Source organism: Scomber scombrus, chromosome 9 (genome assembly GCF_963691925.1).
Source record: "Scomber scombrus chromosome 9, fScoSco1.1, whole genome shotgun sequence".
Taxonomy (NCBI): Eukaryota; Metazoa; Chordata; class Actinopteri; order Scombriformes; family Scombridae; genus Scomber; species Scomber scombrus.
The window spans coordinates 25,266,652-25,281,369 of NC_084978.1; the positions used below are offsets into that span (position 1 = coordinate 25,266,652).

Sequence of the window (14,718 nt, forward strand, 5' to 3'; positions counted from 1 at the left end):
TTTTGATGAGCTGCCATCAAGCCACACAGAAGATAATAAAATTTTTCGTCCAATTTTTGTGGGGAAATGTTGGCTGCCAATTCTCCTGTCCTTTGTCTGGCATCATAAAGTGACCAACATTACTGCTGCATTTACTTGAAGAGCTTCCAACGTGTTTCTTATGATGCTTCAGGGACCTCTGCGCCTGGCCAATATGAAAAATCAGGAGGAAACACCAGCCGACGGTGCCATTTATTGTGCTATTTTAGGTACAATACACCATTAAGCTAAAGGTCTGCACTAAGAGGGTTGAAAAAGGCCGGTGCTTCAATGGAAGGTCAGTGTATGTGTATGGGTATTGTAGGCCTAACTTTAGAAATACACTTGATAGTTGACCAAAGTCTTTTAAGCACAATCACGACTCTGCGCACACACTCAGAATAGCATCGTGGCAATTTCAAGGCAGTCTAAGGTCAATATTAGAGAGCACTGAGCTCTGCTTACACAATGAGAAAACACTGACCTTTGACAGGGAAACAATGTTGTGGACAGAGTGAAAAAAGAAGAAGAGAAGAGGTGAACCTAAAACATTACTACATTGTAGTTTTATCAGCACATGGAGTGAACCTCATCGTGGTACTTGTAATATTTGCCCATGAACAGACAGTGAACTTTGTACTTGGGCAAGTTCAGAAAGATGATGAGGAGCAAGTGTAAGTATGAAGAGGACTATTTATTTGTGATTTATGAGTTCTGACTACATTATAGGATTTAAGCTACTATAGCATCCCTTTAAAAGACCCCCTGCAAACCTGTTTTTCAATCAGCCTCCTACTATCAGGTATGGAGTCCTACACACACAATCAATTTTTTTCCTCAGAGTTTGTTTTGGTTATTTCTAAATAGATATTTATTGTGTTTTTCTCAGTGCTTTTTTCACTGGTTTGATTCAACATCTAGGAGGACCTGCCATACTGTTAAAATCAAGCTATATTGGAAAGTTGGCACTGATTCTCACTAAATGTTACCTTATGATCATGTTATTTCAACACCTGCTGGTTGCTACTGACAGGCTCCTGAACACTTCTCTCTTACTCTACATTACAGAGAGGATAAGGGGTCTGGATATCATTAATTCAACTCAATTCGAGGAAAACATTTTTTCAAACACAATGTTTGATTTGAATCCATAACAACCACAATTGTGTTTTTCTTTCATTTTGGTATTTGCTCATTTATATAACATATTAATGTCATGAATACTTAATGTAATAGAGACATACTACATGTTTTCAGGAGCTTTAACTGAAAGGAAGAAGGGCCTTCTTCCTTTGTTCGGGCCAAACGTGCATATGAACTATTTAAAGACCCCAATCGCCCTCACACTGCCAATCCAATTAAAGCACAGCACATTCTACCAGGCTCCAATCACAGATAAGCTGTCTCTCTGGCACTGTCACTGGGTTAAAACCAGCAGATTGAGATGGACATGACTGGCAGACACTATGATGTGTGGAGTCATGACTGATGTTCAACTCTATCATGTGAGGTCTGTTTTCAGCAAGGCATGGCTCAGGCATGAGAGACTGTTTATTTTCTTTTAGATCTTGTGTGTTTAGAATAAGACCAGCAGCACTTGAGCTGATATTCCCAGCGTGGTTTCACCCACACAGACATTTGTCTGACCTCCTGATGTGCTTCTTCCTGGTTCCCATCATATCAACAGTGTACGTGCTATCCATCTCCATAGACAGCGTGTGTGTTTGTCTGTGTGTGAGTGAGAGCTGATGATACCTCTCTCTGTTTCTTCATTTCCTGCCAGCATCAATAAAGAGATCTCAACTGATTAAGTCAGCCTGATCTTCTCTGCTGTGTACAACCAGCCACCCTCTACTGACACTGATATAGTTTATTTTCATCCTCAGCAGAAATTGGAATTCCTGAGACATCTTTAGACTTTCTAGCAAGAGTTCAAGATGTTAATGTCTAATTATAATAGTACCTAATTATATTATGTGTTATATTAAAACATAAATATAGTGTTGTGGGTCTTCAACACAAAAACTCCCATCCCATTCCCACTAAGAGGCCCAAGACATTTTGCATAATTGACACCCATTTTGACCTGGCATGGTCAAAATACAATAAGCAGACTTATCCATATAATTAGAGACACTATTCAATAAGTTAGAGTTTACACATTATGTGTGGTCACAACTTTGTGGGATATCATAATCAACAGCTGTGTGTAACTGTAAATGTGACTGATGCTCTAAAGGATGTTTAACCCTCATCCAAGATTTCAGTGTTGTTGAATAACATGTTCGTGAAACATGGAAACAGAAACTACAGTAAATGCACTTAAAATGGGAAGTTTCACTTTCAGCACATATTAGATTATTTAAAGTTTTGATTTGAACATAAAGGAAAAAAACCTCTAAATCACAGACAAAAACTTTCCATGCAATGTCAGTGATGAAAGTCAGCGTGGATTTATAATAATGGGTAAATAATCATCATTGTTATCATTATTATTATTATTATTATTGCTACATCGTCCACTCAAAATGTTACCTGAGCACTCTTCTCCCACCTCAGCAGGCTCCATCACATCTGGAGGTCCTGATGCCATGGCGGCACTGTCACTGCTGTGATGGAGACAAAGAGACTGATGAGCACAATGTTCCTTTAAAAAAGCAGTGCAGTAATCTAATGACAAAATAATAGACGACGCATGACTAGTTGGATTGATTTGGGCTGTTTGTGTAGAACAGCCGTACACTGATAAATGCCATAAAAGGTCAAGGCGAAGCAGGATGAGCGTGATTTTCCGACAATGACACAGATCATTAAATTTCTCTTGAAAAAAAGTTAAAAAAATGTGGATTTTCTTTATAAACCTAAAATTCCCAACACAATTTTAAACAAAATGAGGTAAAACAATAGTGTAATATTATAAATTGGTAATACTTGTATTCATATCAGTCGTATTTGTGTTACAAATGTCTATTTTGTGTCTCCTGTGGCTGTGTTTATCTTAATCTGTCTCTATCTTCTTATATCGCTCCTATGCCAGCCTGCCCACTTGCGATGTGATCAGGCTCACTGGATTACAATGAGATTAAAATCCCCTTTTGGGAGTGTCGTGACTGCTAGTAAAAGTAGCTTGGCAGAAGGCAAAAACTGAAATCAAAAGAGCTGCCCCGAGAGGTTCATCTGAAAAAGGAGACAGTCATCTGTAACAAACTACCACCTCATTAAATCATTCGCATATCTGTTAGTTAATCGCCCGTTCCTTCCTTAAAAGCTGATGTGCCATGTGTCTTAAATTGTTGTGATGAACTTTAATTTGCTATTTAAACTCGTGTTCCAACTCAAACTGTTATGTTACACTTCAGTCCAATCCAAAGCCTGTCTCCAATCCAATCCTTCACTCTAATCCAAACAATCTCAACAGAGGCATCTCAGCTATGTTTCCACTGTTTTGCTCTGCTTTGCCATCCTCTCCTGTCAGCTAAAATGTTCCCACCACCAGTAAATGCCCGGCAAAATGACTGGTAACTTGTCCTTGCTCTCAAAAATACATTCAACAAAGATATTAAAAATGTGTAAATAATCATCTGCAAACCCCTGCATATTTTTGAATTCTTAATCAACCACTTGACTTTATTTTACAGGACTATCATTGAGCCCTCTCCACCAGCCAGAGCAGACAGGAAGTTTGAGGCCAAGTGTGAGTACAGCTCCAGCATGCTGGACCAGTTAGCTGCTCTCTCATACAGAAGGACCATTAATCCACCAAGTTTTACATGAATCCCTATTCTAGTCTCAAATCTAATTAGCTATGCACTGGATTTCCTGTGCAGATTGGCAGTAAACTGAGACATTATTGATATGTTTTTCAGTAAACTCATGTCTCAGAATAATTATGGCAATGTGCTACCTAGCTGTACTAGCCGGATATGACCTGGGTAACATAATTTCATTTCCCACTCCAGGCATCAGTTGCCTTTTTCTTCATATTTCTATGGTAACAAAGAGGCATGTCCAGTTGGTGGAAACCATACACTGTATATAACAAGGTAGACACTGGCAAAGATTTGTGGTTAAAAAGAGTTATGTAATGAAACACTATTTTTAACAGCAACAAATTGACTTCAAGGTTAAACCTCTACTATATGTGCAAATACTCTGATTAATTCACAATACATAAATTTAAATGCAACTGTTGAATGAAAATAAATAGAAAAACTTTGATAGAATAGTGACATTACACATAAAATGTGTGATTTAAAAATGTATAAAATAATACAAGGAATTTATTTTGATGAAGTAATAAATATTATTACTTTACATGTACAAAATTGATGACTCTGGGATGAGGTCAAACCATTAGTTGAATTATTAGTCAACCCAACAAATACTGGATTTTTGGAGCTGATGCTGACACAGATATTAGGGAGTAAAAAAATTAAATATCGATATACTGGCTGATTATCTCATATTGACATACTTTTTGCAACAATCCCTCAACTGTGGTTATCAAACACTCATGACAAATATGTAATTGAGGTGTGATATTTTACAGTTTGACAAAAACCTTCATTGTATAAAGTGACATCTGTGCACTAAAACGATATCTCTCTGATATCGGCCGATAATATCGACTGACTGATATATCAGTCATGCTCTAGTCAAGATGGACTACAGGTCCTTAAATGCAGTGGATGATTTCATAGAAGCTGCTCGCAACACATCCATCTGCATGACAACTAAACAAACACACTGATGACTGTTTAAAGCTCCAATAAAAGCAGCTATGTTAAGATTGTTTTTGCAAAACACTAGAATGTGTTTAATATGGAAGTAAAATTATTGTCTGCTCTTCAACTCCTTTTTAGAAGCTTAACAGGCAGCTATGATTTCCATGTTTGCAGTTATTGTGAACAAGCTTGTTTCTTTCCATTAGCACAGCGACTGGAGAGCTTCTTGTCATCTGTGTTTACAGTGACTTTGTATTATAGAAACAAAGGGAACATTCCTCAGAGTTAGTTTACATGCTGAGAGATTTTCATGTGTATTACCATTACATAATCATTAGCTATTAATCATCATATAAACCCTTGTTAAAGTTATGACTGTCAAAACCTTTGTCACCCAGGTCATAACCTTTCCCACCACCATAATCTATTTCAGAGACAAAAACCTGAAACAAAGTGACTTGTAACACCATTTAACACGTATTTAATAAAGTGTAGTGTATTATATATACATTATTTTTTATATTGGCAAAATTGGATACATATAAACATAGATATGCTGTTTTTGTTGTTGTTATTATGAGCTGATAGCTCAACTGATCCATTTCCTGCTAGGAAGACACTACAGCCAACAGTTCACCCCCTCACACACATACCCACACACACACACACACTGGTTCAAGAGTCTTAATAATATCTCTAGGAAGCAGACACTGATACACAGACAGAAACAAAACAGCCACAACATGTTGTCTATGATATGAACACAGGAAACAATGAAGAGGCAGGGAGAGAGGGGAAACCAGTCTGAATACCCCAAAACACACACTGGTTATGAAAACTGGATATGTAGGCTAGCAGTAGGTGAAGTCAAAAACTTGTAAAAATGTAACGAAACACTACCATATTATTGCCTAGTAAATAAAGTTTTTAAAACTAGAAACATTAGGCTTGCTGATACATACAGTATACTATAACTATATACACCATACAGTAGCTAACGACTTTAAAAGGACTTGTGTAGAATAACTGCATATCCCGGGAATTGAACATTAATATGGCACTGGTTAGCTTAATTATATTAGCATGAAGACTTGAGGTAGAGAGAAACAGATAGCCTAGCTTTGTCCAAAGATAAAAAATATACCACCTGCACCTCTATTGCTCGCTTATTAACAAATACTACCACATTTTTTCATTCGATACATAAATGGACATGTAAAATGTATGAGCTATGCACTGCACACGTTTAGCTAAGCTAAGCTAATCAACTCTAGCCGCACACTTAATGCACACGTCATATAAATGTGGTATCAATCTTCTCATATAACTGTCAACGTTAGCTTATCTCCTAAACCGTTAGCTTATCTCCAAAAGTGTCAAATGATTCCTTTTAGTCGAGGTGAAGGTCAGTTTGTGCGTCATTTCATAGAAAGTGCAACTAAGTTTCAGAGGCTACTTGGTGCAGAGTTGATACAACAAATGGAAAATGGAAGATAATTGTGGTTTTTTTTTTTTTTAACAATATAGAAAAGCGGTCAATGGTTCAAGTTTGGTGGTGTGGGGGTGGGGGTCAAAATGACTGACCTTCGCCCACTTCCATAGCTGGCTCCCCATGGTGACATCCTCCGCTTCATCTATGAGAATGATGGAGGGATGACATGGGAAGAGAGGGATAGAAAGGGAAAAGCAAAAACAGAAAGACAGGAAGAAATACAGAGGTGTAAAGACAAGAGAATTGTGGACGAGAGGATGAGTAAGGGGGACGTAAGTAAAGAGCAAAGGGGGTTGAGAGAAAGTGGAGGCAGATAGTGAGAAAACAGAAGAGCAAGAGACAAATAAGACAGAGGGAGGGAAAGGGTCAGAGTGAGGGGTTATGGGAAAGAGCACCATGAAAAGAAAGACGAATCAGTTAGATAAACAGACGAATATTAGGAAGAGAGAGACAAGAGGGAAACAGACTTACAGTAAACACAGAGGCCCTTCAGTGTAGAGCAGTGGTGTGGTTTTATACCAAAGATGGTCAGAAGCTCTTTAGTAAAATGAATTTCCCCTCAGACATGCAGGCTATTAAAACAAACAAACAGATGGCTCGAAAAAGGGCTCAGCAACACAAAACTGATACAAAATAAATCTAGTCAACTTAATTATTACTAAAGAGATTACCTTCATATTTTCCAACCGAATTGTGCATAAATAATGGTTTTCATGATGGTTAATTATCAGGTTATCTTGCTTATTGTAGGTCTGTTAAACTCCTATTTTTGGACAGGCTGTGTATTAGACCACATTATATTATTATGGGTAGTGAAAACCAAATAATCATATGATGACTTTTTATTGCAAATTATTGTGCACTGAAATCCAAAATGTGGCACATCCAGAACCGAGCTCCAGCTACAGGCCAGTGTAAGCATGTGGCAGTGGCAGCATATGGAAGCATTTTGGTGCCATAAACTGTACTCAACAAAACAGTTTGAAACTTAAACCGCACGAAAAACCTAAGTTGTGAAATACAGTCACGAAGATTTGTGAGCGGCGATGGCTGCTCACGTGGCCTCAGCAGTGATGTGATTTTAATGTGACGATTTACGACAGAACCGGGGTCAGTTTCCATCGTAAATTTAGATAATGTGCAATGAATTATCAGGCTGGTTACAAATCAGCTCCATAGTAACTACTATTTCACTTACTATTCACAATTCATAATTACTGTACTCATAATGTTAAAACTACATTTCCCATACACAGCTGTAGTTTCATCATTAATTTATCTTATCATATACAAAATAAAAGCTACATTATTTTGTAAGTCTGTGCTTGTTATAAAATCCAAAACCACAACAGCCACACTGGGTCACCTTGCTATTGCTACAGCTGTTTTTAGGCCGTTACGTTATTGACTTATCGTACAATAACGTGATTATCAACATCATCATGTCTATATAGCAACTTATTGTATGAAACATGGACATGAACTTGATTATTGTTTGACCTCGTGAAGTGTGGCACTTCACATTAGCAGCTAAGAGGCTCTTCATGTCACATTGGCTAAGCAAGTAGTGTCCTCCATTCCTCACTGTGCACGTCCTGAGTGGAGACTGTAAAAGCGAGTGGCACTGCTTATATGGAATTAAAGGTAAATAACTCTGTCCTGGCCCATAATGGCAGTCTGTGTTTTTACAGAGGTATAGTGCCCACTCTCCAATCCCACCCCCCACCCCCTTTGTATTATTATGCCATTATATTATCATTATATCAGTGGTATAATAATAATAATAATAATAATAATAATAATAATAATAATAATATCTTCAATAATTATCAAATTAACTTCAAATGACAATAATGTCGTTTATCGCTATTATTTCTGAGACAATATATCGTCCAACAGGACTAGCTGTTTTGTTGGTTGGACTTGCATTACAGCATGACAGCATTATAAGTGCTGCTTATTAACTTTGTGTTATTTAAGATACTAATCCTTCTGCACTGCACGCCGCATAAACACTCTCATGCACATTATTAACTTTATTTGGAAGCTACCAAATGTGTGTGTGTGTGTGTGTGTGTGACAGCCCTATTACATAACAGTGGATTAGCGTACATAGAGGTATTCAGACCAGGAGGGGGTCTGCTTTTATTAGACAGATGAAATAACCTCATTAACACCCACGTATACCAGCCACACACACACACGCACACACCTCAGTACCATGCCATCTGCTGTAAGTTAAGTCTCGTCCAGCTGATGTAGACTGAACACTATCCAAATCCAGACTCCACAAATCCATCACGACTGGACTGATCAGTGTCCAGAGCTACACAGTGAAATCAACTATGGAATATGAAACCTACTGATGGGCAGGCGGGAAAATATACTGTTGAGGTGAAGGACAGCTAGAAAACAAAGACGACTATCACTTGACTTTGCGTGCGGGGCTCCTGTCCTTCTGACGTAAAACAAATCCAATCTAGTTCAGCCTTAATCTCTCAATGGAACCAGCGTTACCAGACCCTTTACACCACAGGCTTATGGTGCTGACTAATTATCTTTCTGTCAGTACCACTCAAGATACCCCAATGAAAATGAATTTAAAAAAAATAGAATAAGAATTAATAATCCATTTGGGATTTTTAAGATAATTTCCCTCTATACAGAAGTGAGTGTCTTCTAATCTAATCTAGTAACATAAAGGCTTCAATAGTAGGTCCCATTGGACTCACCAATTACAAAACAAATCCACTTCACTCCAGTCCTAATCCTTCTGTACCACCAGCACTAAACTAGGCTAATATGGACCTGATTACATTACTACAGCAATTAAGGACCACAGAGTAAAGAAGGACTTACAATAAATCAGCAGTAGAGACAGAAGCTAAGAGCCTAGCAAAGGACCAATTTGCAGCTGCTTTTGACTGACATATTTTGCCATTGCTGAAAGAGTATTCAACAGAGTCCTGAAACATTGTTGGACTCACAATGGACAGTTTTTTTGTTTTTTTTAAAGAAATGAAAACCCATGCAGCAGAACTAGAGTTGGCATTTTTTATTCCATGCATTTGCCTACCCATAATGCAGCTTGAAGACAGACTTTTTTCTAATTCCACACGCCGAGATCTTTATCATCTTCAAACTCATAGCCTTCCACCCCAACTGATGCTGGGACATCGCTGGAGGCAATTTATCGTACTGTACATATATTCAGCTAAAAAGTAGCAGGATGGTAAAGGCGTCCCCCAGTTCCCACACTATATGTGTACATTCAAGTATATCACCATCCCTTTTCCATTGCTGCATATTTTTTCTGACTGGTTCAAGAAGTCTTGTTGGAAAAGCTCTCTCCGTTAGATAACATGATTAAATTACAGCAAAGACTTTCCAGCAGGCTCACACAGAACAAACCTCTGAGCTGTGTGGTAGCGCACAGTAAAAGCAGAGCTAAACCCGAGTCATGTGAGAGCTGTTAGTGCAAAATGAGCCAGTTTAGAGTTTATGAATGAAATTCTGTTTTCTAACGTACACAGTCCATCCCCTGAAGTAGGTTTCCTCCTTCACAGCCTGTTGATATTTTGCAAGAATTTAGCTTCTCAGAGTATTTGCTATCATGGAGAACAGCGCAAACAAACGATACCTGCGATTGTTCTTCAGTGTTTTCGTACATAGGGTGGACTGAAAGCGACTGTTAACACCAAACACCACAAAATTGAGTCTCTTATTTCAGCACAAAGGCTCACAATCAACATACCAGCACTGAGTCCAACTGGGAAACCTAAAAGTCAAAGACTTATTTTTAGGCGCTTGGCTGGAGAAACCCAAGTTTTAAGACATGAAAACAAACTTGCGTCCTTTGCATAGTGAGACGAGATGAGAGGCCAAGCAGAGGAAGTGCAGATGAATTGGCCTCGGTAATGTGATGTTACTGGGTCTATAACGAGCCGCAGGCCTTCAATTTCCAGAGAGAGAGGGAGAAAGAAATGCCAAAATGAATCAAGAAAGAATAGCGAGGCAAGAGAAGAATTTTTCCAGGCAGCTTAAATGATAAACTCGGTTGACTGGTATGAACCACTGAGTCCAGTTATAGACACAGGCATGTTGTATATACAGACATAAGCAGCATGCATGTCAACTTCAATGTGTGTACATAACATAATGTACATCCAGTTTAAGGAGGTCTATATCTGCACACTTTTGGCACGCGTTATGAAACAACCTGATATTCTGTTGATAAATTGATACATTACAATTATGATATTTCAGCTTCGAATCAGGCTCTATCTCATATCTTATCTTTGGCTGTCACCCCCTTCTTTATCTTTCATTTTTCACCACTGTGAACTACGATTTCCATACTAACCGCATCCACTTTGAGTACGTAATATATTAAAGTTCAGGAATCTTTTGCTTTAAATGAAGCACAGTTATCAGGTCACATCAGAGATTAACCAAAGCGTTCTTGTTAAATGTTGTTAACTGGTAATTAAAATATTTTATGCACTTAGAACAAACTGTCCAGTCAGCTGAAAAATATATTTTTAGCTTGTGGGAAGAAAAATATGACAGCAAGAGAAATGTGAAGAAAATAGATTTTTTTTTTATATAAAAGTAGGGACTCATAATCCAAAGATGACAGTTTATTTTGGTTTATACAGAGTACATTTGTAATCTGATATCAATGTTAGGCAAGTCATCAATCAAGCACTCAAAATAAAGTGTTCAACTCGATTTCCGAATATAAAACTGACTTCCTGAAAACAGCAATTTCAACTAACAGGGAAATCAATACCCACCCTATAGGGGAATGCTGACTGTTTTCTTTTTTCTTTCTTTTTTTCAATATTTTTTTGGGGCATTTTGACCTTTATGAGACAGTCAGTGGCAGAGAGGCCAACAGGAAACAAGGGGTGAGACAAATGGGTATGAGATGCAACAAAGGTCTCTTGCTGGCCTCAAACCAGGGACATTGCAGGTATGTAGTCACCACTTGGCGCTCCTTCTGGCTATTTTCCACTATTTTCTGAAATAAAATATGTCTTTTTTTGATCATAAACAAAAATATTGAATCAGACCAATAATGGCAGCTGTCAGCCTAAGTTTCACAGGTAAAATGAGTTGTACCTCAGATTCTAATTTGACAAACTAACTTTGCAAAGATGAATTCTATTGTGAAAATCAAAAAACAAACTCTATTTGAGTGTTTCCACCATCAGCTGTACATACAGAGGGTAACACTGCTGGAATGTTCACTTAAAAAGAGAATAGTTTGACATTTTGGGACATACAGTGTTTTTATTTGTTTTCTTGCTGAGAGTTTGATGAGAACATGTGAGAAGTTAGATTGAGAAGACTCATCTTACTCTTGACAACAAAGCAACTAAACGTATTCTTAGAAAACTACTTCCTTACAGACCAGATATATCAGGGCTTCTGACTTGATCATTCATCAAACAAAAGAAGCATTTCCTGGATCTGCTTCAGTCAATGGTGGACTATTGAATAATGTACAAAGTCCAGTCTGCCGTCTTGTAACATGTCTCTGCATTTTATCTAATAAAACATTAATGGGGAACAGCATGTTAAAAAAAAAGGCAGCATCCTTCCAGGATAAACATCTTCCTCTTTCCCCAGATGTTAAAAAGCTTTTACATGACTTTTGTTATTGTCTAAACCATCTCTGTTACTTCAAGGAGCTCAATTTGTGCCATATGGCCATAAAAGGATATGAGAAATATATGAAGAATGTGTCCAGATAACACAGCTCACACACCACACATTTCTTTATTCCCTCCACCCCTGTTCATCTCTTCATTCTTTTTACCTCCAGTCTCATTATCTCACCATCCCTCCTCTCTCTTTGTTTGCTCCTATGTCTGTAATCCAACTCGCACATACCTAACTGGGAACAAGGCCATTACGACCACAGCACTTCCTCTTGATCCATTCAACCCCTGCATGGTCAGCAGACGTGACTAAGAGGGAAATTATTCATTAAATTTCACTCTTGAACTCTTAAGAATTCCACTGTAACTTTGACTCACAGAGGTTCTTAAAAGCAGTGCGTCTGGTTTAAAGACGCGGGAGGGCTCAGTTGTAATGATGTTGCAATGTTGTCATTCTTTCTTTTTTTAACTTTATTTGGAAAGTTACACTGCAGAGCTGACAGGAAATGAGGCGAGAAAAAGAGCAGGGATGATAAGCAACAAAAAGGTCCCCAGCTGGAAAAGTTGCAATTTCATGGTCAGCGTCCTAAACCTTGCGGTAACCACAGTGTCAGCAAGTGTGTTATTTTTAATAACTGCATAGATCAGAAGGATTGTACTGCCACTTAACAAAGATCAAAATTCAACATATGTTTATTCATATATTGTGTAAGCGCACTTTTGGGGCACGGTGACACTACCTTTGTCAACCATGGGAAAATAAACATCCATGAAAAAATGTTTTCTGCTACACATGCAAAAAATGCATTGCTTGCATTCCCATAAAATCTCCCTCTTTCAATGACTTGCCAATGGCCAAAGCATCCAAGAAAAATTACCCTGACACATAAACCTTGAAAATACCAACATTCTTGCTTCTCGCTTCACAGCTAAATCATGCCTGTTGCTGCCAATGTATTACTATGCTGACTGAGGCCTGACAAGATGGATTGTCGTGTGATCTTCTGAATCCAGCTGCCTCGCAAAGTAGACAACAACGACCTCACTGCTTGTTCACATCACATTGTGTATAGGTACCAACCAAAACCATGCAGGGGTACCCTCCTGATATTACAACACCTTTTAAAGACAGTAAACTGTGGATTCCGAGATAAGAAACTATTGTTAAGAACTTCAGAGTCTCCAGATAAGCTGGAAAAGAGAGCTTAGTGTTTTAGTCCAGCATGCCTGACTGTATTAATCTGGACTAGTACTGTGGTAATTCAGCAGGAAGAAGTTAAAACAACAGTGTGAAATTGGCTTCAAGCAGAGTCTTACAACTGGGTTGTGACACACTCAGGGTAAAGTAGTCAAGGCCTGACTTATTTGAGGGGAAATCACACAGGATTTAACCTAGTCATGCCTTAAATTCTCATTTCCTGCTGAAACAGCTGTACATTCTTGATTGGTACATGTATATTCGGGGTTGTCTCCCAGCCTGTAGTTTGTGAAATGGATTTTGTACAAGTGTCCCTAAAAATATGATAATTTTCATTTTTTTGCCTCATTAAGAGCCTGAATAAAAGTGTGTTAGACTCGTCCAGCTGTAATTTCCTCCTTATTGCCTGAGCTCAAGTTGGTTCTGACTTTAAGTTATTGTTGTCAATACCATTATTGTCCAAATGGCTTGAAAAAAGCTTTTCATCCCTGAGGTTTGGTTACAATTCAGTAACCATTCTTTTGGGTTTGGGGTTTCTCTCGTCTTCCAGCTCTCCTTCTTCTGCCACATTATCTCCTCCATCCCTCCTGTTTGAAAAGGGGCTGTGCTCTTAGCAACAAGCCTTACATGGACTCAAGACAGAAACTGACCAAACACTCTCATCAGTCACTCTGCAGTCTACATTCATTTACAGCTGCATCACCATTCCTGCTGAACAAATGCAAACTACCGAGGTTACATAATGACTGCTGGACCAGGGAAACACAGGAATTGATGGGGCCTAATGGGAAGGCAGGAACACATCCTCCACTGCAAGTTTCCCATCTACTCACACCATAAAGTTTGGGTGGGCTCAAACTAAAACTGTCTCACTTGTGATAAATCAAGAGTGTGATAGGAAAAGGTAACAACTGCTTCTTCTCCAAAGATATTTTCAGATTTTTTTCAGCTAGGTTATTTAGCTTATTCTAAAACCAAAATTCAGCATTTGATTTATGCTTTCTTGTTCATATTTTCAAACACTACATTTCACTTACATATGTAACTTTATAAAAAAGATGTGTTGTGTTTAGCACACCACCTAACAAAAACCAGAACTTTACCACTAATGTTACTCTGAGCTGTGGGGAAATACTACACAGTATTTCTCATGTCACCTGTAACCCTGCAACTTAACTGTTAACTAATGAAGTATAGTTTGGTCTTATTAGTATTACAAACACTAATGGTGGCTTTTCCACTATACAGTTCTAGCAATACTCGGCTCGACTCGACTCGTTTTTTTTTTGCTTTTCCATGATTGATAGTACCTGGTACCTGGTACTTTTTTAGTACCTGCTCTGGCGAGGTTCCAAGCGAGCCGAGCCGATACTAAAATGTGACGTCAACAGACTGCCGGCCACTGATTGGTCAGAGAGTGTCGTCACTGGAAGAGTCAAGAGTGCTACGTCACGTAAGTATCAAAACCCGCCATTTTTAAACACTGCAACAATAGTTACAGCGAGTTAACATGGCTCCTATGCGCAAAACTACACTGTGGTCCTTCGACGAGGTGTTTCGCGTATAAAACGCTGGCAGTTTCACGCAGCCGTGCTATGACGACCATGTCCATGTTGAGGA

The 14,718-nt window shown here is 38.4% G+C and overlaps 1 protein-coding gene across 3 annotated transcripts in view; it reads right to left on the minus strand.

The window, feature by feature from the left end:
* The window catches only part of LOC133985944 (probable serine/threonine-protein kinase kinX), a 50,425-nt gene that overhangs the window by 20,865 nt on the left and 14,842 nt on the right, over nucleotides 1–14,718 (minus strand). For all 3 annotated transcript variants that reach the window (XM_062425698.1, XM_062425697.1, XM_062425696.1), the window contains exon 2: nucleotides 2,554–2,627. In XM_062425698.1, the coding sequence (XP_062281682.1) occupies nucleotides 2,554–2,627 (74 nt within the window). The remainder of the gene's footprint in view (nucleotides 1–2,553; nucleotides 2,628–14,718) is intronic.